The sequence below is a fragment of the Doryrhamphus excisus genome, linkage group LG18 (assembly GCF_037039965.1).
Source record: "Doryrhamphus excisus strain RoL-2023G ecotype Guam linkage group LG18, RoL_Dexc_Guam_v1.1, whole genome shotgun sequence".
Taxonomy (NCBI): domain Eukaryota; kingdom Metazoa; phylum Chordata; class Actinopteri; order Syngnathiformes; family Syngnathidae; genus Doryrhamphus; species Doryrhamphus excisus.
In genome coordinates this window covers 8,946,391-8,971,940 of record NC_136374.1, presented here as the reverse complement: position 1 = coordinate 8,971,940, position 25,550 = coordinate 8,946,391, and the positions used below count along the sequence as shown (strand labels likewise).

Below are 25,550 nucleotides of genomic sequence, written 5' to 3'. Positions count from 1 at the left end.
ATTCAACTTGTATTTTATTTTGAATAATGTGTTAGCATTAAGATAAAGATTAACATTAAAGTTAGATTTCTACGCAAATAAAGTCATTAAATTATAAGAAAAATGTCTCAAAGTGATGATATTTATGGTGGATTTTTAGAAAAAAACAACTGTTATATTACAAGAAGCAACATTTAAATTTCAGTTTGTTTGTTAAAATTAGGCTTATGTGATCATCAGATGTCCTCATATTAATGAGCAATGTTTCCCATTTATTAATTTATGTTAGACGCCAACCACGGACAAATACAGACTGTCACAAATACATTTCCTGTAGCCACTGAAGATAAGATTACCTCCATGCTCGCGGCTGTAGGAAGAGTTAGAGTCCAGGGCCAAAGTCGGCAGAGACACTGCGATGTAGACGAGGAGCAAACACGACAGCTTGTACTCCTCGTCTATGGAAGTGTTATCTATAGATTTAAAGCATAGACTCCAGTAGAGTACACAGTGTAAAGAAGCGTGGCTAAAAGTTGTTTTTTTTTTCTGTTCACCTGTCTTCATGCTGCTGATGGCGGAGACCAGGGCCGGCTCAATGTCACAAGTCATACCTGCTGCAGTGGCGAGCTCAAATACGCTCAGAGTCACCTGGAAACACAAGAACCATGTTGATTCTATTGAGCTGTTAAACCTTAAATGTTCATTTATCCCTTTCATTCATTATTTATACCGGATGTGCATTTAGAAATGTTTTCTGCATGTCAAACTATAATTATACAACTATTAAAAACATGTTTTCTGTTAACATTTTTAGCGGTCTGGAACGAATTAATGGGCTGCACGGTGGGCTTGTGGTTAGCATTTTGGCCACACAGTAAGGAAATTTGGGAGATCTGGGTCGAATCTTCGCTAATCATTTCTGTGTGGAGTTTGCATGTTCTCCCCGTTCCTGCGTGGGGTTTCACTGGGTATGTCGGTTTCCTCCCACATTCCAAAAACATGCATGTTAGGTTAATTGGTGACTACAAATTGTCCATAGGTATGAATGTGAGTGTGGCCTGTAGTCAGCTTGGAGAGGCTCAAGCGTAATCCCAGCAAAGGCAACCAGCGTCTGTTTCGATTTGAGTCATATTTCCTGGAACAAACTAATGACTCTAACCAAGGTGCAACACAAGTGGACCAAATAATTTCAACGACACACACCGTTATTTGCTTTAAGCTGCCAAACATTTTAAAAAGAGTTATAAAGAGTTTTAGTAATGGATAGTTTAATTCTATTTGAACATGCACACAATTTACATTAGAATACATCACTTAGTACAAGTCACAGTTTTGCATGGAGTAGGAAGAAGAATAGCTTATTTGAATTTAATGTAACAGTTTGTTATACCGGTCGAGTGGTTAGCGCGCAGACCTCACAGCTAGGGGACCAGGGTTCAATTCCACCCTCGACCATCTCTGTGTGGAGTTTGCATGTTCTCCCTGTGTTTACTCCGGGTACTCCGGTTTCCTCCCACATTCCAAAAACATGCTAGGTTAATTGGCGACTCCAAATTGTCCATAGGTATGAATGTGAGTGTGAATGGTTGTTTCTCTATATGTGCCCTGTGATTGGCTGGCGACCAGTCCAGGGTGTACCCCGCCTCTCGCCCGAAGACAGCTGGGATAGGCTCCAGCACCCCCTGCAACCCTCGTGAGGATAAGCGGTAGAAAATGAATGAATGAGTATGTTATACCATGTGCTTTATAGGATTTGCAGCCTATATGGAGTAGCTTTTTGTGCATAATGCACTTTTGGTTGTGTATGTTTGCGTCTTACCTGTTTGTGATTGACAAGATGGAACACTAACTAAAGATGTAAATTGTTGTGTTAACTGTCATGTGTGTGTCACAGGTGCTGTTGTTTTGTTTTTGGTGCATTTTGTATTGCCTGTGGCATCATTTTGTGAACAAAGAACTTTGATTTGGTGATTGATTTTGCGTATTTGGGTTCCATTTGTTTCCACATTACATTAGCGGTTCATTTGTTCAGTTAATGAAGGTTTTCTGACTGTTTTTTTGACAAACGGCAAAGATAATATGATATTGTGGTTTGAAAACTGCCTTTGATTTTAGAGGTTTTGCTGTCATGTTAAAGTATTGTAAAGGTTGTGTTTTGTTGTGTTGCTGATGTTGCCCTACTTGCTTCCACTGATGTGGTCTATCACACGGAGGCAGGGGGTGTTGGGGTGGGGGGAGTTGCTGACGTCTTTGGGGTTATCCTGGCTTGGGCTGTGGCATGGCTGTCATGCCTCACTCAGAAAGCAGACGTAAGCAAAGCAAGCAAGTAAAGGAGGGGGGGGATTCATGTGCCGTGTTCACATAAGAGCGCTCCACAGGGAGATAAGGAATTTTGTTTGGTTGGGAGTAGCGGGCACCCGTTTGTTGTTTCCTTCTACATTGTGCTGTTATTTAAACAAATGTTGTTCTTTTGCCTACTTTCTTAACCTTTTGCAGGCTGTACTTATTTCCCGGAGTAAATATACTTCGGTAAAGCCGCTTCTCATACATAAATAAACGACAGTTCATGCAGACTGATGGGTGTGATTGTTGTTTCCATGAGGTAGCTGCTGTTTCCTACCTTGATATCTGTGTCAGCAGAGACACAGTCCTTCAGGCATTCAATGGGTCCCATCAGGTATGGGCAATGCTTTTGGAGCACCTGTTGAACACAGTTACACATCCAAAGTTAGCAAATGTAAAGTAAATGGGGATTCATACTATAGAGGCAGTGTCTTTCTCTTTTCTGTGCTTCTAAAAATATAAAAAGTGCTAAAGAGAGGCAGCTAAAAATCCACATTTCTGCCACTATTCTGCCTATAAAGCCTTCTGAAAAAAATCTCCAACAACGCTGCATTCCCATAATGTGACATGAATACTGTAACAAGCTACAGCAACATTGTTATTGTTATTAACATTGTCACACTGATGAACTACTTTATGGCATGTGACACCTCGCTACACTACGCTGGCTAGCTACTAGCTAGCTAGCAAGTTGCTTGACCACACGCCTCAAGCTAATGCTACATACTGAAAGTACTGCCACTAAAGCTGTGTGTTTTTGAGTTTGAAAAAGTTAATGCTAGGTGTTGCGTTCATTGCTATGTTACGATGTAAAATCCTACTGGCATTAAATATGTCTCCATAGCGCCCAGAAAGGAAGTTCAGGTAATGCTTAAAATGAGGCGGCCCATGAGTGGAATAAATTAAACCAGACTATTTTGGAAATCCAGCTGGAATAGGTGCTGATTCTGGAAAATCTAGAAAGCTTTCTGTGCTGGTTATCGTGTATAGGTGCTCTTTAGAAATCCACAACTCAATACAAAGATAGGTCCCATTTAAATCCAAGGAAATACAGCTGGGGGCTGCACGACGACCGAGTGGTTAGTATGCAGGCCACACAACCCAGAGGCCCGTGTTCGATTCCACCCTCGGCCATCTCTGTGTGGAGTTTGCGTGTTCTCCCCATGCATGCGTGGGTTTTCTCCGGGTACTCCGGTTTCCTCCCACATTCCAAAAACATGCTAGGTTAATTGGTGACTCCAAATTGTCCATAGGTATGAATGTGAGTGTGAATGGTTGTTTGTCTATATGTGCCCTGTGATTGGCTGGCCACCAGTCCAGGGTGTACCCCGCCTCTCGCCCGAAGACAGCTGGGATATGCTCCAGCACCCCCGCGACCCTCGTGAGGAAAAAGCGGTAGAAAATGATTGAATGAATGAAATACAGCTGGAATAGATGCCGATTCTGGAAGATCTAGAAAGCCTTCTCTGCTGATTATCGTGTGTAGCTGCTCTTTAGGAGTCCAAAACTCAATACAAAGTAGGTCCCCTTTAAGTGTGTGTATGGTATTATAAAACAAATAAACAAAGCCTCGATTATTAATGAAGCTGTTGCAATTTAGCTTAAAAAATATATTTAATGCCTTTAATCCGGCTATGATTGCACTAAGAACAATGTTAATATACATTTCGCATGTCCAAGGACACATGGGTAGTTAGAAAGAGTGGCTGGATATACAGGACCTCTCTTAGGGAGTCCTGCGTCATCGATCTGAAGGACAAGATGACTCCAATGATAGTCATCCTCTTCAGCAGGTTCTCTCCTCCTAGAGGTGCACATTGAATATGTTTCACCCACAGTTTGTTCACGGTTAAGCGCATGATTCTTCATTTTAGCAGAATATTTTGGACACTCCTGGAACAGTTTGCAGAGGGCATACAGAATATGGCCAGAATAAATGCAGTGCATTGCAGTTATTTTGGTATTCTAACCACATATTCTATAAGTCTCCCCAGAAGATATAGCTGCAAAGAAGGTGAGCAACTCCATCTTTTCTCCCATTTTCACTTACATTAAGGTGCCATAGCGAGGTGTGTGAAGGCGTTTCAATACAAACCTTCTCCCTTTCACATTCCTTATCTTCCTGCCCTCACCTGTCAGCCTCCTCCTCAGATTGGACATTTCCTCCACCTTATCATAGTTGTTTCTCATCTGCACCAGGACATCCATATTCTCCATGACCAGTTTCTGGCAGGAGGAGATCAGGTGATAGAAGCAACTTCAACACTACGATGATGGACACAGAGGTCATAGCTGTGACAGGTGATGTAGAACCTATTACTGACTTCAATTATAGGTGCTATACCTTATATAAGAGATACAGCTGATTTCCCTCAATTTTAAATCACTCACTATGAAGTACACAAGAACAGTTCTGCCTTTTTATTTTACGTTTTAATTAACACTGTCTAGCAATCCTTTTAACACTATTGGAAGAAAATTAAAATCATGCACGATATATTTGTACTTTATGATTGAAATGGTAGTTTGAAATACATCCTTCTGAGATGTTTTTTTTACAATATTGTTTCATCCCAGTAACCGCCATATTAAAAATGGCTCTCAGTATGATGGATTACAGATATAAACTTTTGCTAATGTTAAGTTAAATTATTATTATTTGTTATTGAGTAGAATTTTGTTATATTATTGTGGTTATATATATTTTTATATGTCAAAAGTGGTATATAAATCTCATTTGTCCACAGCATTTCTGTTTTTTTAACTTGTACATCCTTTTCCTTTTTATTTTTACAATGTTTTTTAATAGAATTTTTTTGTGCAATTAATTGTTTTTATTAAATAGATATTTTTTACTGTTTTATACCTGAAAAATTCTATATATGTAAATGTTTATAGGAAAATCCTTGATATTATTATACAGTACATATATTTATACTGTACATATGTGTATTTATTTATTGCAATCCAGGTGTTCCTAATGTTGTCGCTCGTGTGTACAATGACACCCAATTAACAGCATGACGACTCTTACAAGCATAGTACCATACCTTCAGCTCGCTGACTTGAGAGGTGACGTGCCACATCAGGTTCTCGCTCAGGAACTTGAGTCCGTAGGGACCAAGTAACTCAGCCAGAGCTTGCAAGTCTGTCCAAAAAAATGACATTATCTTTTATTATTAGTCGTCGATTGACATGGGGACATGATGGGAGCAGCGGAGCACTGGATTTGGCCAAACACAGAGGTCAAAGGTATTGTTATCAATTGTAACGTTACAAACTTTGAATGATGGGCAAAACGGTGCAGCTCATCTCTATCAATATACACTTGTGTGTTTAATGGACTAGAGAATGAGTCACTGGAGGTAGGCACATACTGTACCTCTCCTGCACCTAAATTTACACAAGCACATAGCGAGGGAGGTCTCCAAGGTACAGTGAGTGTGTGTGTTATGAAAGAATCTCAGGACAGTAGGTGTGTGTGTGTGTTGGTTTGTGGGCTAATAAGTAAGTGGAGAGATGCTGCACTATTTGAGTGGTGAGAGCTTGTGGTTACATGAACATTGTAAAATACATTTCTTTGCATTCCTGTATAGATATCATGACGGATCAATGTTGTGTTTCTTGCTACGTCAAAACCAATCTTCATTTTCACTTCCTGTCATTTTTGTGGCCATGACAACAAAGCCACATTGTCACAATGTGACCAAGTTTGGAAAGGTACTTAATGTATCATGTACACGCATATATAAAGCTGTATCATTTACTGTATATGTTTTACAACCAGAAACTGTTGCAATGTGCACTGCTCCAAATTTCCACCAAAATAATATTAATTAATTCAATAATTAAAAATTAAATGATACAATGCCCAAACAATATTCTTTATTACTGACTCAAATTTTTAGAATAGATATTTTATATCTAGATATTCACCTCTAAATATAACAAAATGTCTATAGAAATCATATATATTATTTTAATCATTATTATTCTTAGTAGTTTTAAAACCTGAGTATTTTAAATGTATTTTTTTATCTGAAAGGTACTGTATGAATCATGTTGTTACTGGGGCGCAAGCACAGAGAACCAGCTTGTGCAAAATCTTGTTGTACTGGCTGTGTTTATTAGGGCCTAAACACTCGGTTGTGCAAAGGTCCTATTGTAATTGCAGTGTTCATTTTTATTTTTATTAACATTTGCTACATTTGCCCTTGTGACTTGCTACTAGTTTGATGGAGAGACTTCAAATCTGGTGTAGAATATATATCTGTCGTGACAGGATGAACAAAAAAGTCAGCATAGCCGGTGTTCTAAAAACCCACAGGAAACCAGCTATTTTAGTTAGAACTGGCGTCAGACCAGGGCTGGTATTCTGACCAACCCACCCTACAGAAATAAGCCCACATCGGAACCATGGATAAACACACAGATGGCCAATGATAATTTGCAAACTGATTTGGACTGTGCACTATTATGTAGGATAACAATAGTCTCATTTAATATACATCTTGATATTCAAAACAGAGCGGTTAAAACATATGAAGTATATTGCTTTTGAAAGGGTGTAAATGCATTTTTATGATATATTTCATTACATTATTGTTTAACTTGATATCGACAAACTCTTGACATTAATATAATTTATGTGTTATGATGATGATATCCCGGCATCACAACATATGGTGGTAGTAGTAAAGTTTGTAGTAGCGGTTTCCTTTATGGACAAGCCTTTTCCTGTCCATTGCCTTAAATTGGCATATAATGTAAAGGCTTCAATTAAGGCATCTATTCAGTTAAATGCAGAGTCTCTAGTTGCCAGCTACATGGTCTACAAAAGTAAATAACCGCTAAGGCGTCTATTAGTACCCAGGCAAATAACTTTGGCATGAACAACTGCAGCTGTGATGTAGTTTCATTCATTTATTTAACTTGAGAAAATGGCAGTAGCTACATTTGAAATGCCATAAGTGGTCAGCATCCACTTTATTTATGTACCTCTGCATGTGCTTTAAAAAGTTGGTAGTCAGTTGTAGGTGTCAAACACATGTTACACTTGCTGAAGTGTAAATGTTTTGATGAAATTCTGCCGCTAACCTGACACATCTGAGAACTCCTCCGCTCTGAAAGTGGGTTCGTTGTCGCACGTTTGATTGACAAAGCACTGCATGGCGGGAGAGTGTACGATAAGGGAGTTGCTGGCCAGACGTAAGAGACTCTCCAGGTACCTGTAATGCATAAAAAACCATAAGCAGGTATGAACTGTGTGAACGCTACATGGACTAAAGACATGGGCCAGTGTCACAATGACACAGCAGAAATCATGCAAAAATTAAAAAGATGGAAGACAGAATATGTGGGAAGTACTGTCTCTTTAAAAGAAGAAGAACATCTTCTATAAATGTATATTATATGTATATTATATAGAAGAATATAAAAATTACCTATGAACTGTTCACTAGCAACACAATCCAGGTTTTAGCCCTAAATATGTCTCACAAAGAATGAAGCACATTCATTAATTTATCCTCATTAGGGTCTTAGGTGTATGCTGGAGCCTATACCAGTCACAATATTAAACATATTTAAAGTATAACATGTATAGGTACGTACCACTAGAAAAATAATGTAAGATGATCCATGAACAGATAGAATCAGAAAAGTTATACGTAAGCTTGCCTTTTCAGTCTCACGGCAACTATGATACGTTCAAGGACCGCCAAATAATGTGTGAAATCTCAAGGCTTGAGGAATAAACATGCATGTTTGCTATGTATTGTATCACATATTTTAAATGGCTACTGGCTAAAGGTGAATGAGATGTGCTTTCTGAAAAAAAAGCCCATTTTTTAAAAATAAATACATAAATAGTATAACATTTATAAAAATTCTAAACGATAGTAACCATAAACAAACCATGATACAATATCAAATTAATAATACCAGCATGAACCGCACCAAATCCTTCAATTAAGTGTGAATGCAGCCTTAGGGTACTGGTATGTGCTGATCCTGCAGTCAATGAAACAAAGCAGCCATACCAGCTTGTGTAAATGTTTGTCAGCGTCTGCGCCCCTCTGGAGTCCAGTGGCTGCATTTGCTGCATCAGGACGCTCCTCACCAGCCGGGCGACATCCACGTTGACGTAGTTAGGTAGGCTGTGCAGGCTGGCGGTGTAAGACTTTATTCCTGCCAGGAGGTCTACAGGCCGAGCGATCTCCATGGTGGTCTGGTTGTAATTGGCCATTCTCACGATGATCCTGTTGAGACATGTTTCACCCAAAGTCACTTAGCATCAAACAGATGGTAGCAGAATACTGTATGCATCAAATGAACCACTGTGGCATTGCAACACTTTGACCTAGATCGAGGTGCAAATCACTACAAAGTGTTACTCAAGGCTGCTAATTTTAGGGTGACGGGGAAGAGGGAGATAATCATCGGCTAAAAGGAGAGGAGATGAAGCAGAACACGTACACAGAAACATCAGGTTGCCCCGGTGCCAAGCACTAATCTAAATAACAGTTGAAATGACGCAGAGTAAAGGAGCGACATGAATGATCACCTCCCTGCTTTCTAAGTGGGTGCAGCTCGGCCTGACAGTGGAGGTAGTTGAAGAGGATGCTAGTTAAAGAGGACGGTGATGGAGGTAGATGGAAAGGATGGTAGTTAAAGAGGATGGTGAGGAAGGAGGCAGTTTATGAGGGACAATTGATCCAAATGAGCTGCCAATTGGTGTGCACGGATGCTGCAGCTTTCCCTTTTACACCATTTATCACATCATTTTAACTCTTTTGCTTTTTGACACTCAATTAACTTACTGTCAATATCTAAAGTGTGATTTGTAAACGCATCAAAAATAAACTTGAAGTTATGTAAAAACTCACCTGAGACACTCCTTCATTATTCATTCATTCATTTTCTATGCCCACTTCTTCAATAATATTCATTAATTTATACTGGATTTTATTTTCATTCATTCATTTTCTACCGCTTTTCCTCACGAAGGTCATGGGGATGCTGGAGTCTATCCCAGCTGTCTTTGGACGAGAGGTAGGGTACACCCTGGACTGGTCGCCAGCCAATCACAGGGCACATATAGACAAACAACCATTCACACTCACATTCATACCTATGGACAATTTGGAGTCACCAATTAACCTAGCATGTTTTTGGAATGTGGAAGGAAACTGGAGTACCTGGAGAAAACCCACGCATGCACGGGGAGAACTCCACACAGAGATGGCCGAAGGTGGAATTGAACTCGGGTCTCCTAGCTGTGAGGCCCGCGTGCAAACCACTCGTCCACTGTGCAGCCTACAATTCATTCATTCATTCATTTTCTACCGCTTTTCCTCACGACGGTTGCGGGGGTGCTGGAGCCTATCCCAGCTTTCTACAGGCGAGAGGCGGGGTACACCCTGGACTGGTGGCCAGCCAATCACAGGGCACATATAGACAAACAACCATTCACACTCACATTCATACCTGGCTGAGGGTGGAATTGAACTTGGGTCTCCTAGCTGTGAGGCCTGCATGCTAACAACTCAACCACGATGCAGCCCACTCCTACAATACTATTCATTAATTTATACTGTTTTTATTTTATTTGAAAAAATCTTAAACTCCCGTAAAAACTATTTACACAATTCCAGTGTTTAATAATCAAAGTCAACCCAGGGACTCTTCAAGTAAACCTTTAGGGGCTCATTACAGAGACCACATTCAATGTCCCTTTCCTTTTCCATGCACTCAGCATACTCAGACAGACGTATCTCCAGATAAGACAGCAGGAACTCTGTGGGAAGGACGATGTGGTTGTACACCATGATGTCACTACACAGGCTGTAGGAGGAGCAAATCTCAGTCAGCATCAGGTGCATCTTGTCCACACTGGAACCCACACAAAGACAGGATGCAAGAGTTTAGGACTAATATGGGGATGATGTGGAAGTGGTTTATGGCTTTACAAGAATGATGTCAATACAATATCAATATAGAGCTAAGTATTCATTAAAAATCAACTATGCAGTCGACTCAACTACTTTATTAACTATGTAACTATGTAACACAAACACAAAACCTACATAAGTTTTATAACTACTGTTTGTAAATACTGTTTTTAGAGAAGATGAAACAGTAGTTTATTATTCATGTAACTCTAATGTAATAAATGAAACACCATTCTAGAAAGAAATTAATTCTACAGTTCTGCTTGTTAATTACAGCCCCCCTTTTGAAGTCCAACAGGGATTAAATATGTCTCCAGAATTAACCCGACATAATTCAAAGTGCATCACAAAAGTAATTAAGAATAAATCTGACTTGGTGGTGATGGTGCGGTCTTTCCTCAGGCTTTCAGCTCCTGGTTTTTCTTTGTGGACTTCTCCTTTCTTTGGCACGGCTTTCTTTTGCTTTCTGTGGCGAGCTGCACTGATGGTTTCTGCACAGTGTTTGGGCTGCAACTACAGAACATTATGTCCATGGTTTTAATAAGACAGTAGTATTTATTGTATCCAATAGGTGTATTGCTTTGTGTATTGGCCCAAACCTGCTCATTGAGTTTGCACTGCTCAGCACATATCTCCAACATAACAGTACTGGTCTGCTTGGCTATGTGCTCCAGGAAGGTCACACAAAGGCGCAGACTCCTCTTCTCTATCGCCTCCTCCTGGACACACAAACAAGTGCTGAATGTGTCTTTGAATACATTCAGAATGAAGTGAAGAAACACACATTTTACACAATTTTGTATTTGTGTATTTGGTTTACCTCAAGATGCAAGGACATGGAGGCGGGTTGGTTTGATCAAGTTAAAATAAATTAATTAAGAAAAGATGGGCCATGGATCAAAAGGTCCACATTCCAAATTAACTAAGGTGGTTAGAAGGTACAGCTAAGGCAAACATAAAACTCACCTTTCTTACGTTGTATTACGGTCTTTACGCTTTCATAAGCTTTGTTATGCTTTGTCGCCGCTTTGCTCGCCGATTTAATTCGCCATCGATTCGGCGTCGGTGTGAACGTAGCATAAACAAAATGTAAACTGTACTGCAATGGTGGTTATCAACAAGAAGATGTGCCATTCAAAGTAAAAGAGCTCCATCAAAGCAAAAAAAAAGATAATTTATTGACTACTAGTCCGTATTGGGGCTGCACGGTGGTCGTGTGGTTAGTGCGCAGACCTCACAGCTAGGAGACCGGGGTTCAATCCCACCCTTGGCCATCTCTGTGTGGAGTTTGCATGTTCTCCCCGTGCATTCGTGGGTTTTCTCCGGGTACTCCGGTTTCCTCCCACATTCCCAAAAATTAGTTAATTGGCGACTCCATAGGTATGAATGTAAGTGTGAATGGTTGTTTGTCTATATGTGCCCTGTGATTGGCTGGCGACCAGTCCAGGGTGTACCACGCCTCTCGCCCGAAGACAGCTGGCAACCCTCGTGAGGATAAGCGATAGAAAATGAATGAATGAGTCTGTATTGGACGGTGTCTGGACTGGACACCAGTTAGTGATCCCTGGTACAAGTCTATTCCCATTGGTTTCACTTAAATCAAAAAGAAATCAAAAAGGTCAAAGTAGAAAGCCTTGTGGAACTCTTTGTGTTCTCATTTTGGGTGATGTTCTGTCGTAAACTACAGCAGGAGATGATGATCACTTTAAATAATCTTGTTTGATTGCCAAAATCACAAACATTATATAATTTCTACGTGAACAGACGTGTCAATGATCCAAAGAGGATGACATTTTACTGGTTGAGTGAACACTGACCTCTTCAGGACAGAGAGGGTGTCCACACTGATTGAAGTGGGAGCAAACAGAAGGGAAGGCCATCAGGTACCTCTTCATAGTCATTTCCTCGCTGCTCTGGTGAAACATCCTCTCAAATACTCGTGGGAAGAAACTAATTAGCCCAAATGCAAACTGTCAGTAAAGCAGAAGAGCCAAAAGTGAATTAGTAAAGAGTGAACTTGCCAGAGAACAGACACATCTGACGTCTCCTGCAGGAGTTCTTCAATTCCGTCCATCATCTTGGTGTGAAACTGGATCATGTTCATGACTTTTGCTAAGTCTGGGTAGTCCTTTATAAACAATGGGGCCTTGTTCACACTTGTGTAGGCCTATAAGACACAACATGAAGACACAATTAACAAACTCACACAGATTCCTCACGTGGCACTTCACTCATACTGTACCTGCAGCCTCAGCCAGTCCAATCTCACAGCCCTGAAATCAAACTCCTCTTTGTTCTCCACTGTAAATTCAATTGAAAACCATCATTAGCATTATTCATGAACTACACATTTGCAAGTCTTGGTTCACAATAGAACCCTTGTGTGTTTATTTTTGACACACAGCTTGCTTTCGTTACCGTGAAGCAAAAAGCCGTAATCATTTAAGAATTGTATTTTTAATAGTGCTACATGTATATTTGTACATGTATATTGCACATTTTATCTGTATTAGCCCATATTTATGCATTATTACAGACTTAAGGTGAATGAGATGTGTTTCCCATGGGTAAAAAGGTTCTATTTTTCTCCCAAAAATCAGCTAATTTGCATGATCATGAATGTTCAATACTTAATGGACGAGAATCCACCTTATTGTATTTTATGTCATGCTTAAATATTTTGCCAAATAAGGCATAAATATAATAAATGATATCCCAGTTGATTTGGGTGAGATAAGGAGTACACCCTGGACTGGGCATGGAGTCAATCGCAGGGTACATACACTGTGTTCCAAATTATTATGCAAATGATATTTTTACGTTCATCTTAATTTTCAAGTAATTAACCTTCAAAGAACAATTTGAATGTCATTGAACAAACCTCCCAATTATAACAGTAAATTAAATGTATATTGTATCGTGGAAGATAACGGTCAATCAGAAACTCTACATTCTTTGCTGATGTCATGTTCACACCGTCAATTACCGGCCAATCACAGGGCACATATAGACAAACAACCATTCACACTCACATTCATACCTATGGACAATTTGGAGTCACCAATTAACTTAGCATGTTTTTGGAATGTGGGAGGAAACCGGAGAAAATAAAGCGGAGAATTGAACCCAGGTTGAACCCTTCACGATGTGTGGCCAACATGCTAACCGCTCGGCTACTGCAGTTGAGCATACATGTACCACAATTAGAGGTGCCTCTTTTTCATTTCTGATCGGCCGACCGAGTTTGATCCGATATCAACACCAATCACACATACTTTTATTATTTAGTTAGAAAAGGCCTAATCAAGTGATATTACTCAAACAGAGAGCAATAGTCTGCAACTTTTTTTATCCATAATGTAGTGGCAGCTCGGCCACTCACTGGTGAGCTTCCCATGCGATGCCGCTTCTTATGCACAATAAGGTTTGTTGTATTAAACTGCCCCGGTTCTGTGCCACCACAGTAAACTTGACATATGTTGTACTCAGCTGCAGCATGTTTTTACTGACATCACTCCTCCTCCTTGCTAGCAAACATTGTCGTTGTGATAAGTGTTGAAATTTTGCACTTTGTTCGGTAGTCCTCGAACGCACCATAGTATACAGTACTATGGTGCCCCCACTCCGATATAGGAGGCACTGGCTTTGACAGTCAATCCAGTGTGAAAACTTGCTCAAGGTGCACACAAGTTAATACTACATTATGGTAAATTGTTACTGACAAGGAATGTGGATTATGTAGACTCATGTTACTGTACTGTTCAGTTATCAGTCATCTTATATTATCATTCCTTACAGGTGAGTACCTACACATTTTATATTGGAGCAGCATTTCAAAAATAGACATTTCTAAGGGCTTTTGTTATTTCAGTCATACAGACAACATTATGAAAAAAAAACCAAAACATTATGTCTTAAAAAGCGGGGTCATCTTATATTTAGGTCAATGCTGCCATTACCTTGTTTCACTGAGAGCACAGAAAGGGTTGAAACAAATGAACTCAGCAGAACTGATTCCTCCTCTGGACACACGTGCATGTTCTGTGAGGAGGGAAGAATTGTTTACCTCTAAAGAGTAATCATGTTGTTCTATGATATACATTGATCCAGTGTATACCTGTATGGTGTCATTGAGAACCAGGGCATCAAACTGAGCCAGGTACTGGATGTGGTAACGTTGGACGACGTTGTTGTATTTTCTCATGAGTCCTCTCAGTCTCTCCATGTGGAAGAGCAACTCCGCCATCTGACTTGAAAAATCAGCCAGATAGATTTTTCAACACAAAGGTGTTACCATTTGTTTTGATTGTGCAATATTATGTACTTGTCAACGTAGTCCTCGGGTGTTTTTATTTTAGGCATGTTCTCAGAGTGTCGTACCAGCCACAAGACTTCGTCACGGGAGAAGGTTAGGGCCATGAAGACAAAGAGAGCCTTAAAAAGTGAAGGTGAGTAAAATGTTATATTGTGTGAATCTGGGGCACAATTTATAAAAGTATTGGGACAATGTATGTCTGCATAATACATCTATGTGTGATGGGCAGGCGTACCAATACTTTTGTCCACTACACAGTCTAAATCACATTTTTATACAATGTATAATCTATATATTTTACCTTTGGCCCCAGCAGCCCTGGTTCATCTTCCAGGACCATCACTAATTCCTTCATGGCTCCTCTAAGGAAGTGTCTCCTCTCTCGGTGTAGTACCCCACTGGCAATATTATAGCATTAAGGTAAAGTTATACTTTATATATTTTAATTTGTGTGCCAAAAAATGTAGCGTTCTACCTGTTAGCTAAGACGTGATCACGGCACTCCTTGATGTCTGCAATACGCTTGCCGTATCTGAAAAATATGTTATTTTGAAATTAATGACAGCAAGGGAATGTCTAGCCAGTCACACACAGCGACCACTACTCCCTAGACCGGGGGTCGGCAACCCGTGGCTTGAGAGTCGCATTCGGCTCTTTAGCGCCGCCCTAGTGGCTCCCTGGGGCTTTTAGAAAAATATTTGACAATATAAAAAGGGGGAGGGAATTTTTTTCTTGTTTTCATATGGTTTCTGTAGGAGGACAACCATGACACAAACATTCTTAACATTTTCCAATACTGTAAAAATGAGTAGAGTAAATATTAAATGTCAACATTTCTGTCAACGAAGATTTTCGTCATAGCCTGCGACACACGTTTCCATCAGTATGGCGGGATGCCAGGCAGGTGGCCGTTGTAAACAAACCGGCTGTGCGATGGGCCATGGATCCCAAAGGGAAAAAGAGAAAAATAACTGAGGTGAACAGAGGATTAAACGTTTCTTGGACCGAATCATTTGCATTCATCTTACATGCCAGATGTGGGGAAGCTGACCAGTCATGTCCGAACACAGACGTCACATTAAATGGTAAGACCACAATCCTGTCATAGACACATATTTAGTAAGAAAGTGGCTGTTTTTATAAAGTAATTTCTGATTTTCGTCAGTATATATTTGGAATGACACTTGGAATGAATATTATTTTGTTTTGTTGCTCGGGTCCGAGTGTTACAGGCATTTGCCTAGGACAGCTATGTAGGGTGAAGTTGCATGACCTTTGAACCAGGAAGTTCGTCCGGTGTGAAATGCCTTGGGGCTGGAATGTTAAAATAAAGTTGGTTGGAAGAAACAAGTAACATTTTCCTTCTCTGTTGAAGTCAGCTCGCCCTTACTACGGTTCGGAGCTGAATAACACTGACAAGTTAACGCAAGGATAGTTACGTTGGTTAAGTAGATACTTCATAAATAGATTAATCTATCCACCTACCGAACAAGTTAACACGAGGATAGCTACGTCGGGTGCGTGCCAAAAGAGAAGAGGACATGCTGCGTTTTACCCTTGCACCGACTTGCTTGGCATTTGCACAGAAACTTAAACTGTATTAATTTCATTTTATATACTTTTCAAAAGACTGCTGTTTTATTGCTATAAATGCAGGCTGCGTTTTATTACACTCTGTCGCCCAGAGGGGCACGTTATGCACGTTCCATTTTGCTGTAATTTTTTTCGAATCCTCAAAATAAAAATGAAAAAAACCAACAAAAATCGGATTTCTTGATTGCATTTCTTTAATTTCATTAAAGCAATGAAACATAATTTATTAATATTGTAATCAAGTTAAACTTAAGGCGGCATCGTACAACAGAGTAGTCACATGATGCGTCATTTCCTACAGGATAGCTGCAGGGAAAATAAACATGTAATCATGAAGGCTCATTATGTATTTGTAGCCAACTTGACATTGACATTTAATATTTACTCTACTCATTTTGATAGTAGGCTAATATAGATACATACAGCATGTGTTGTCTTCATGAGAAGGCTTATATAAGGCTTTTAATTTTTTGCGGCTCCAGACATATTTGTTTTTTGTTTTTTTGGTCCAATATGGCTCTTTCAATATTTTGGGTTGGCGACCCCTGCCCGAGACCGACTCTGCAGGCTGCAGCCACAATGGAGCTGAGGTGTGCCTCATTCAGATACACGGTGCAATTGGCAAGTTGAAGACGGCTTCTGTGGCCTTGCCCACTGCTTCGGTTTTATTAGGTTTTCCTCAGCTTGCCTCTATTTTTGTTTGTATCTAAAGTTACTTGGTAAATTTGTACACATACACGGTGCATTTGCAAGACAGCGCCGTGCAGCAGGCTTGTGTTGTGCCAGTCACTTATGCAACATGACCCCTTTTTTCCTTGAAATGTACTTTTGTATTATTCCATGAAGTCAACATGCCTGCTACCTGCATAATTTTCAGTTGGCAGCACACAGACAGTAACTGGCCACAACATTAGGTACACCTGCACAGCAGCCCTCTCAATACGTTGCAATCTTAAACTTGTTTCGTAACATAGACAATTGTACCAGGCTTGTCAATTAGTCACTGCCGGTACTTTCTGTTTTGGCTGGTGATATAAAGTCAGTTGGAAAACATTGCTTGTGGTAGTGAATGCAGTACTTTGGATAAAAATAGTGATATTGTGGCGAAATACTGTTTCCCACCAGTTCACACAGATCCACCCATCCATCGAGATTATAAGCGGCTTATCCTCACTGGAGCCTATCCCAGCTGACTTTGGGCGAGAGGCTGTTCGTCATATGCCTTTTGGCCGTTCGCCCACACACAAGTTTTGTGCTTAAAAACTGAGCTTTTGGAAAACTTCGGCCAGGGAGGGGATTTTTAAAAACTTCGGCTTCAGCATGTACGTATATGTACTGTATGACAGATAAAACTGAGCTTTTTTGTTTCTGTCCTAAGAATGTGCAAAACAGACTATGCATATTGACTTACGGGTGTTGGTTTAATTTATTGCTGTGGATGACTTGCTGTGGTTTCCTGGGCTCTGTGTAAACATGATAATGTACACGTCTTTGTGCATCTATTATCACACTCTATTGATGAACAGAGATGGTATAATGGTAGACTAGACAGCTGGAGCTGATTTTTCAGGCTTCTGATTGATGCATGACAGGCGGGGTGGATGTTTTTTTGTGAACCGGGGTGGACGTTTTTGAAAATATCTGTGTTACTGTGGACAAAACCGAGTACTGCAAGTTCTGCTGCCTCCCATGGTCCCCCTGAACCCCCGCTCTGTCCACCCACTGTTTGATCAGCGCTGCATTTTGCTCAAATCCATTTTGGTCTTTTGCTTTACAACTGAAAACACTAAAACAAGAAGACGAAGACGTAAAAATACATTTTCTTATGGAGGAGAGTATAAAGGGAGAGCATAGCAGTAGTGTGTACTGTATTACTGCAGGCAAGCTTCCATACCCTTTGATGCTGTCAAAGAGGTCTTCAGAGACTTTGTGTATGCTGAGCAGCTCATCTCTGGTGAGGGTGATGTACAGGCCGCTCCGCAGAGCCATTTTCCACAGCTCCTGGGAAGCTTGGTTGCTATTCAGGCTGCTGTGGCACAAGAGGAAGCCGACTGCAGGGACAAGAGAGTGGCTCTGGATTCAGCACTGGATGATATTTAGACAAATGGTACCAGACCGTCACACCTCCAAAGAATGACACTAATGAAATTTGTTACTTACTGATGATCCAGCGCTCCATTACCTCCAAAGGCAGATATTCGCATGCCATCTGTGGGGAGACAAGGGGGGTGTGGGTTGGGGCATCATCAGGCTTATTAACTGTCAACCATGATGGATTATGACAGACTCCCATGCATACAAAACAAAGACACTTTTGAACAATTGAATTGTGTTGTTTATAGCCTGCAAATCCATATTTTCATCGACTCCACTGTCACATTCAAATCATTAGATTTGAAGGAGCCCAAGGAGCGTGTCGTGGGGTCTTCTAATGTATTGTATTTTATAGCAAATACTGTATAAACAGTGTGCCTGGGGGTGCCCATTGACAAACAAACAGTGCTTCTTATAAGAGAAAGGCTGCAGGGACGCAGAACATCACATAAAATAGAAGCAGAAATAAAAATAGTGGTAATAGAAAGCAGTATTTGAAGAGGCGTAAAAAGTTCAACAGATGCCCACAGTCATGGATGGAAGAGGGTTGCAGTGATAGGAACACAACTTAGAGAAGGCAGAGGTGAATCATGGTGAAGATGGAGAATTAGTAACACAAGTCAAATGTCCATGATCATTTACATCTACATTTACATCAACCATTCACCTACCTACCGACCTATTCTACCATCGGTCTGTCCTAGGAAAAGTACCTAGGACTGTTCCAATCAGGGTTTTATGCTGCCAATACAGATAATTCATGAGTCAAATCGCCCGATACCGATACTGATCACAGGCATACAGTTAAATGGACGACTGGCTATAGTAGGGGTCACCGAGGTTTTTTCTTGTGAGAGCTTCTCACTTTCCTGCCAATCCCTGCATCCATCCATCCATCCATTCATCATCCACCTAACTACATACCGACCCCAACCGCCTTTCTAACATCCCTCTATCCATCCACCGATTCATCCAGTGACCAATCTACCCACCTAATGTACATATCTGCATTCCTGCCAATCCCTCCATCCATCCATCATCCACCCAACTACCTTCTACCAACCCCATTCGCATACCTCTATCCATCCATCGACTGGTCTACCTAAGTATCTGCTTTCCTGCCAATCCCTCCATCCCTCAATCCATCCACCCAACCACCCACCACTCACCCATCTGCCTACCTACATCTGCTCATCCACTTTATATGAAAGTAACCATTTGGGCACATACAACAGGTTTTACTCAAGAGTATAGTCTATACAGTAGGTACCAGACTCACAGTGTCACAGCAGGCCGGATCCAACATTGTGGCCGGAGCACTGAGCAGACTGAGGAGCTGGGCACTCCGCCACTGTTCGGCTGGTAGGTTCCTCCGTGGGTAGATCACTCTCAGAGACAACAGTGCTGCCGTCACTGACTGTGGAGGAGCACACACCCACGGAGGTTAACATTCACCGTGCAAGACCATGAACGTTAGTCTCTTCCAAACCGTCCTCACCCTGGTGTGAGGTCCAAACTCCTCAGTGAGCTTTTTCCAGGGATGCTCGTATTCCACAAACATTTGGCTGAGACGTGGGTAGGAAGGGTCACTTCAGGACAAAGTAAAGAATGTAAATCATTAGTCACAAGAAGAAGAAGCAACTCTGTAAGTCAGACTCACCTATTGCCCTTCGTCATCTCATGAGCACAGTTGAACATGCCCACCAGAGCCTTTTTGTCATCGATGCGAGCGAGGGTGATGATAACTGAGGCATAAGTGATGATCAGGTCCAAGTAGCTCTTAGTAAAGTCAAAGTTTACCGCCTAAAATTCACAATTACAACACTCAGTCATTCTTATAACTAAAAGGCCCATCCAGCACAATAAGAAGAACTTACAATATCAAAGAAGCACTGGCAGGCATCTATGGTGTTCAGCAACTCATAGACATGGTCCTGAAGTAGATTGGAATTTAATTAAAAAAACACAATGATAACATGGGCATCAGTTGTCAGCGGCATATTATTTCATCCCAAAAAGAAGACTGCTTAAATTCATCATTGTGATTGAGTAATGGACATCAGCTCATAAATACAGATGATGCATCCACCTGGACGCAACCTCCATCATGCAAATGTCTATGGAAGTATAACAAAGTGGACCAAACCCCAGCGAGCAGATTGGAGGAAAATCAACTGTTTTCTATGTCAGAATAATAATCCAATCTATATGCAAATGTGATACTGGATAATGATTAGATGGTAGACAGGAAGGTGACAATCATTCAATTTTTGTTTCCATTCTTAATAATAACACTTTGCACCAAATAATTGTTTCATTATAAAGTATATAATTTGGTGGATATGAAACAAAAAAAGTAGCATAATATAAGTAGACATAGCAGAGGAAAACAACAACAATTAAAACACCTCTATGCAAACTAACAATAAGTAATTATATCAGTTTTTGGAGTTAAATTGTGGAATAGATTGAGCTAGCAATGATATGAGCCAATTGAAGAAAAAGTACAAACATGTGGGTTCACATAAATATGGACGAAGACAAATGCTGTTAACCATAATGTCTGATATCATTTGTCCTATAATTTATCCTGATTTTACTTGTTTATCACATTTTAATAACTTATTACTATATCCTGTATTTATTTATACCCGCTACCCGTTTTTGGTCTCCAACCCACCACTTGAGAGTCCCTGACGGTTCGTTAATTTACTCCTAAATTTATTATTTATATATTTATTTTAATCTTTTTAATTTCTTGTTTACTTAAAATAAATTTTAATTACTTTATTTTGTTTTATTTATGTTATGAGCTGTGGAGCTGCTTTGCTGCGCCATGTTTGTCATTTCTTGTCGCACACTGCTGACTGCTGACTACTCATAGTCACCTTCCTGTTGCCAGATTGTTTCCTGAGCCACGCCTACTTTCTGCTCTTCCCTGCCTCGCGTGTTTCACATTGTTTCTTAGTTTTCTGGTCTACATTAACTGTATCTCAAGTTTCCCTGCTTGGTTTGTACTTTTCCTTTTTGTATCCTGCTTAGTTCTCATCAGTGTCTTTAATTTGTACTTGCATTTTTGTGCTGCTTTTCTCATAGCTAGTTTTTGCTGTACTTTTTGTGTTTCGAATTTTATACTGTACCTTTTGTTGGATACTCTTGTAATAGATTTTGGTACACGGACATTGCCTCTCTGCATCTCATCATGACAATTTAACGTATTTGATTTTCCTTTTCTTTCACCTCTGAATAAAATATCTCGAAAATGCAAACATTTGAACAAACTATATTATCAGTAACTGCTGAGGCATGGAGAAGGGGTAGGATAAATAAAGCTCTGTTTATTCCTACTCCTTTGCGGACATGTTGAATTATGCAAGTGTAAATATGTGATGTTCATTAATGTAACTTGTTATGCATGAACCATGACCATGAAGAAAACCACCAATTACCCTGAACTCTATGACATCCAGAAAAGAGTCGTAGTAGCTTGTTGTGGCTTCCATCACGTCAGACTTTTGCCGCTGGATGGCAGTCAGGTTTTGCTACAATGAAGAACAACAATTTTTTAAATGTGGGATTTCTAATCTTGCTGTTGTCGTTGGATATTTGGACAAGGTTCCCAAATAACATCCCATCATAGCAACAGTGGAATACTTACTATGTTTCCTCTGAAATCAATGTTTGGGAACTTTTTGTTGATATATTTGATGGCAGATTCCATTGATTTATCCGTAAGGATGGCTGGCCGCATCTTGACATCTGCACACAACTGCAAAGCAAAATTTGCCATTTTCAGGATGACTGTGATGCTAACCATAGCTAGCAATATGAGCTACACATCCACAAACGTACATCCATTTTTTTGTCCTCAATTCGAATGTCAGTTCCATATAGTAGACAAATTTATTTTACAAGGGGGTCTAGGCCTTCTCTGCTGGCCTAAACAATAGCAGAAGCACCAATCTACATTTACACAATCATATTATTCATATTTATTCCAAACAGTCTATTATCTTCATTTGGTAGGTGTCACTTTTGAGTATTTTTATGTGTATACTAGATTTTCTTGACCAATCAGATTTAATTTGCCATGTCAATGTAATCTGCCCAGGACCCTCAGAATCAGGAGTACCGGCCCACATCACTTAAATGATTCGCAATGGGGTTGTAAGAACACTTACAGTAACATCAACATTCCCCCATCTAAAAATCATGGTTACGCAGTGCGCTTGAACGCCTCTTCACATGAACAGTGCAGCACTTAAATGATCTTGTTCTAACATGAAGAGAGGAGGCAGAAACTGGGTTGTTCATCATTACATTACAATACAGGTAAATTAGTTTATGTATATATTTTATATTTGTCACCCTGGGAAAGGATTTGTTCTCCACTTCCCAGTGAGTGTCATGTATTTTATTAATTTTTTTAAAATGTTTTTGTGATTGGACGAGTGGTTAGCATGTAGGCCAAACGGGAAGATCTGGGTTTGAATCTCCGCTTGGACATCTCTGTGTGGAGTTAGCGTGTTCTCCCTGTACGTGCGTGGATTTGAATGACTATTTGCCTATATGTGCTATAGGTTCCATCATATTTGCGACCCTCGTGAGGATAAGCGGTATAAAAAAATGAATGGATGGGTGTTTCTGTCATGTTATTTGATAAATATTGACTCTGAACTGCTTCAGATGATGTTGTAGTGTATAGGTCTCGATTTTTAAGTTTGTATTTGAAGATTAAAGAGCCAGTTAAATTTGTTGCTTTAGTAATAATTGTATTTTTCCCCAATTCTGTAATGCCATTGTTTGTGCATTTGCCTTTTTTTTATATTATGGATGGTTTGCAATAATTGTGGCATAGTAGCGGTGGTCTTAAATCCCTTGGTACCACATTGCAAAATAACTGTAGAAACACACTATTGATTTCAGTTCCTGAAATTGAATTCGATTTACAATACATTTTCTTTTCCTGACATATTAATGCGAGTAAAAAGCCCATAAAAATGTCAATTTCTGACAAAGAGCTCAATCCCCCTGCCTCAACCAGCAAAGCATGAAGACATAAACATGTAAAAATGTGGGCTTTTTTTTAAAACAGTAGTACATGTATGCTGTACATTTTTCTTGTATTATAAATGATTACTGACTTTGGGTGAATGAGATGTGTTTTCTGATCATTTTAAATGACCAAAAATCTGTCAATTTGCGGTACTTGGAGTGAAAAGCCTGAGAATCATGGCTCTACCATATTGAACATAACCTTTTCTTTTTTTAGTAAACAACCATGAAGGGGACCTTGAGCTGGATAGTGAGTGTCCTTCTGCATGGCTACACAGTCACTGTGTGAAATGACTGGCTCCCAAATGAAATGAATTCAGGCTGAAAATAAAGTTTGCACACTCCCTGGTGAAGGTTAATTATGTCTAAAAATAGGAAAATTCTCCAACATCATTTGCACTTTGTGTCACTTCCTGACAGTCTCAGCCAGAAATGCATAATGTGGCGTGTCAGGCCCAAGAGTGCAGTGCTGCTCACAACAAAAAGTTGGACTTTTTTTATTTAGTTTTTTTTTTTTGGCATTTGTGACTGTTTCAGAGTACTGAAACTTGTGTTGACTGACAGCAGAGACCGACTTCCTGGTGGCACTTCCTCTTAGTTTGAGTACAAGTTTAAGACAGGAAGTGTATTACACGACAAGCACGGTCACTCGTAATATTTGTATTTATATTGACTTGAAATGCTTCATGAAACATTGTGATTGGGTTTCATTAGGTGAACCTCAATAACTGATATACATATTTTAGGTGCACAATTGAAGTGTTACACAGACAATATGTTTATTTTGTACATTAAACACTATCTTTCTGCATTATGTATTATCATGTAATTTAAGATAATACAGTGGAACTTATTTATTGTGTGTATGTATCTCTGAGATGATCACCACTGAACAGCATGTGACATAAGTCATAGCTAAGTTCCTTATTTCTTATCCCTCACCTTCTTAATGTAGTTCATGCGTATCCGCACCCCGTTGCCTCTCTCATTTAAGATGGTGAGTTTTTCCGCCAGTTTCTGATGGTAGTCCATGTTGTCAACGCCACGCTTCACCTGTTTCTCCGTGAAAGCCTTGTCCTCCTGGTACTGAGGAAACTCAACCTTTGAAAACAAGTGCACCCGAGGCCTCACCCCTGCCGCTGATGGGTCACATGGGGCGCTTGTGGTTGTGGTAGGTGGAGTTTGGAGTTACTGTGTATGTGTGTGTGTGGGGGGGGGGGGGGGTTGTTGTAATGATCCACATGTCAACAAGAAGACATGAATAGAAGAATTGATGTGTATGATAGTTACACTGCATTTCTTAGAGAAGCTACCACATTTTAAACTTTTTGAACATTTTTTCTCTTTTGACCACAAGATGGCAGAATTTATCAACTTAAGTTGCAGCACCGACGTCTGAGGGCTCAATTATGATGTGACAAAAGTACAATAGACAGTGACAATTATTTGGAATGAACAAATCTGTAGTTCTTCATTTAAATGTCGTCACATTTTTTCTTTTTTTTCCCTTCCAGTCTGTGTCAGTGAGTCACTGTTTGTGGAAGCTACGGAGAAGAATCAGCCCTACCAACAGGTAAAGACCAACAAATGTGACCATCCATCCATTTTCTACACCGCTTATCCTCACAAGGGTCGCGGGTATTCTGGAGCCTATCCCAGCTGTCTTTGGGCGAGAGGCAGGATACACCCTGGAATGGTTGCCAGCCAATCACAGGACACATATAGACAAACAACCATTCACACTCACATTCATACCTATGGACAATTTGGAGTCACCAATTAACCTAGCATGTTTTTGGAATGTGGGAGGAAACCGGAGTACCCGGAGAAAACCCACGCATTCACGGGGAGAACATGCAAACTCCACATAGAGATGGCCGAGGGTGGAATTGAACTCAGGTCTCCTAGCTGTGCAAACCACTCGGCCATAGTCGATGACGTTTACGTGGGTAAAACACAAGCGGCTGGGTGTACTTTACTTGCTCTGTGCTGGTATAAACCGTTTGCTTGCTTAACACAATTACTACAGCGCCATCCGGTGGTCGTAATTAGACCAGCAGTTAATTTCATTGAAAAATGCATCCTAAAATTGTCTGCTGGGCACACATTATACATTTGATACAGGCAATTAAATGCTCTTCCATTAGAAGAAGGTACATCATTCACCTAATTGTTATTTTGGTACACATACTTTTTATTACGTTTTTATTTGGTGGTGT

The 25,550-nt window shown here is 40.1% G+C and overlaps 1 protein-coding gene and 1 long non-coding RNA gene across 3 annotated transcripts in view; one reads left to right on the top strand and one right to left on the bottom strand.

The window, feature by feature from the left end:
* nckap1l (NCK associated protein 1 like) overlaps window positions 1–24,475 on the bottom strand; it is a 28,560-nt gene extending 4,085 nt beyond the window's left edge. Inside the window, exons 1-28 of one of the 2 annotated variants that reach the window (XM_058055485.2) lie at window positions 24,274–24,475; window positions 21,935–22,045; window positions 21,726–21,818; window positions 20,154–20,210; window positions 19,937–20,079; window positions 19,775–19,865; window positions 19,556–19,693; window positions 18,343–18,391; window positions 18,077–18,233; window positions 15,065–15,121; window positions 14,891–14,987; window positions 14,599–14,708; window positions 14,392–14,524; window positions 14,234–14,315; window positions 12,517–12,575; window positions 12,296–12,441; window positions 12,092–12,224; window positions 10,874–10,993; window positions 10,648–10,787; window positions 10,084–10,215; window positions 8,364–8,582; window positions 7,420–7,550; window positions 5,373–5,470; window positions 4,455–4,548; window positions 4,044–4,126; window positions 2,600–2,680; window positions 534–627; window positions 336–452 (exon numbers count right to left, since the gene is read on the bottom strand). In XM_058055485.2, coding sequence (XP_057911468.2) covers window positions 336–452; window positions 534–627; window positions 2,600–2,680; window positions 4,044–4,126; window positions 4,455–4,548; window positions 5,373–5,470; window positions 7,420–7,550; window positions 8,364–8,582; window positions 10,084–10,215; window positions 10,648–10,787; window positions 10,874–10,993; window positions 12,092–12,224; window positions 12,296–12,441; window positions 12,517–12,575; window positions 14,234–14,315; window positions 14,392–14,524; window positions 14,599–14,708; window positions 14,891–14,987; window positions 15,065–15,121; window positions 18,077–18,233; window positions 18,343–18,391; window positions 19,556–19,693; window positions 19,775–19,865; window positions 19,937–20,079; window positions 20,154–20,210; window positions 21,726–21,818; window positions 21,935–22,045; window positions 24,274–24,363 — 3,055 coding nt within the window. In that variant the 5' untranslated portion in view covers window positions 24,364–24,475. Of the gene's footprint in view, window positions 1–335; window positions 453–533; window positions 628–2,599; window positions 2,681–4,043; window positions 4,127–4,454; window positions 4,549–5,372; window positions 5,471–7,419; window positions 7,551–8,363; window positions 8,583–10,083; window positions 10,216–10,647; window positions 10,788–10,873; window positions 10,994–12,091; window positions 12,225–12,295; window positions 12,442–12,516; window positions 12,576–14,233; window positions 14,316–14,391; window positions 14,525–14,598; window positions 14,709–14,890; window positions 14,988–15,064; window positions 15,122–18,076; window positions 18,234–18,342; window positions 18,392–19,555; window positions 19,694–19,774; window positions 19,866–19,936; window positions 20,080–20,153; window positions 20,211–21,703; window positions 21,819–21,934; window positions 22,046–24,273 lie in introns of those variants that run through there. The other variant, XM_058055486.2, reaches the window with a different exon arrangement.
* On the top strand, window positions 15,519–24,907 carry LOC144902041 (uncharacterized). Its single transcript, XR_013630277.1, has 3 exons — window positions 15,519–15,674; window positions 24,326–24,502; window positions 24,846–24,907. It is a non-coding gene; the product is annotated as an uncharacterized LOC144902041 (long non-coding RNA).
* Window positions 24,908–25,550: the final 643 nt, after the last annotated feature.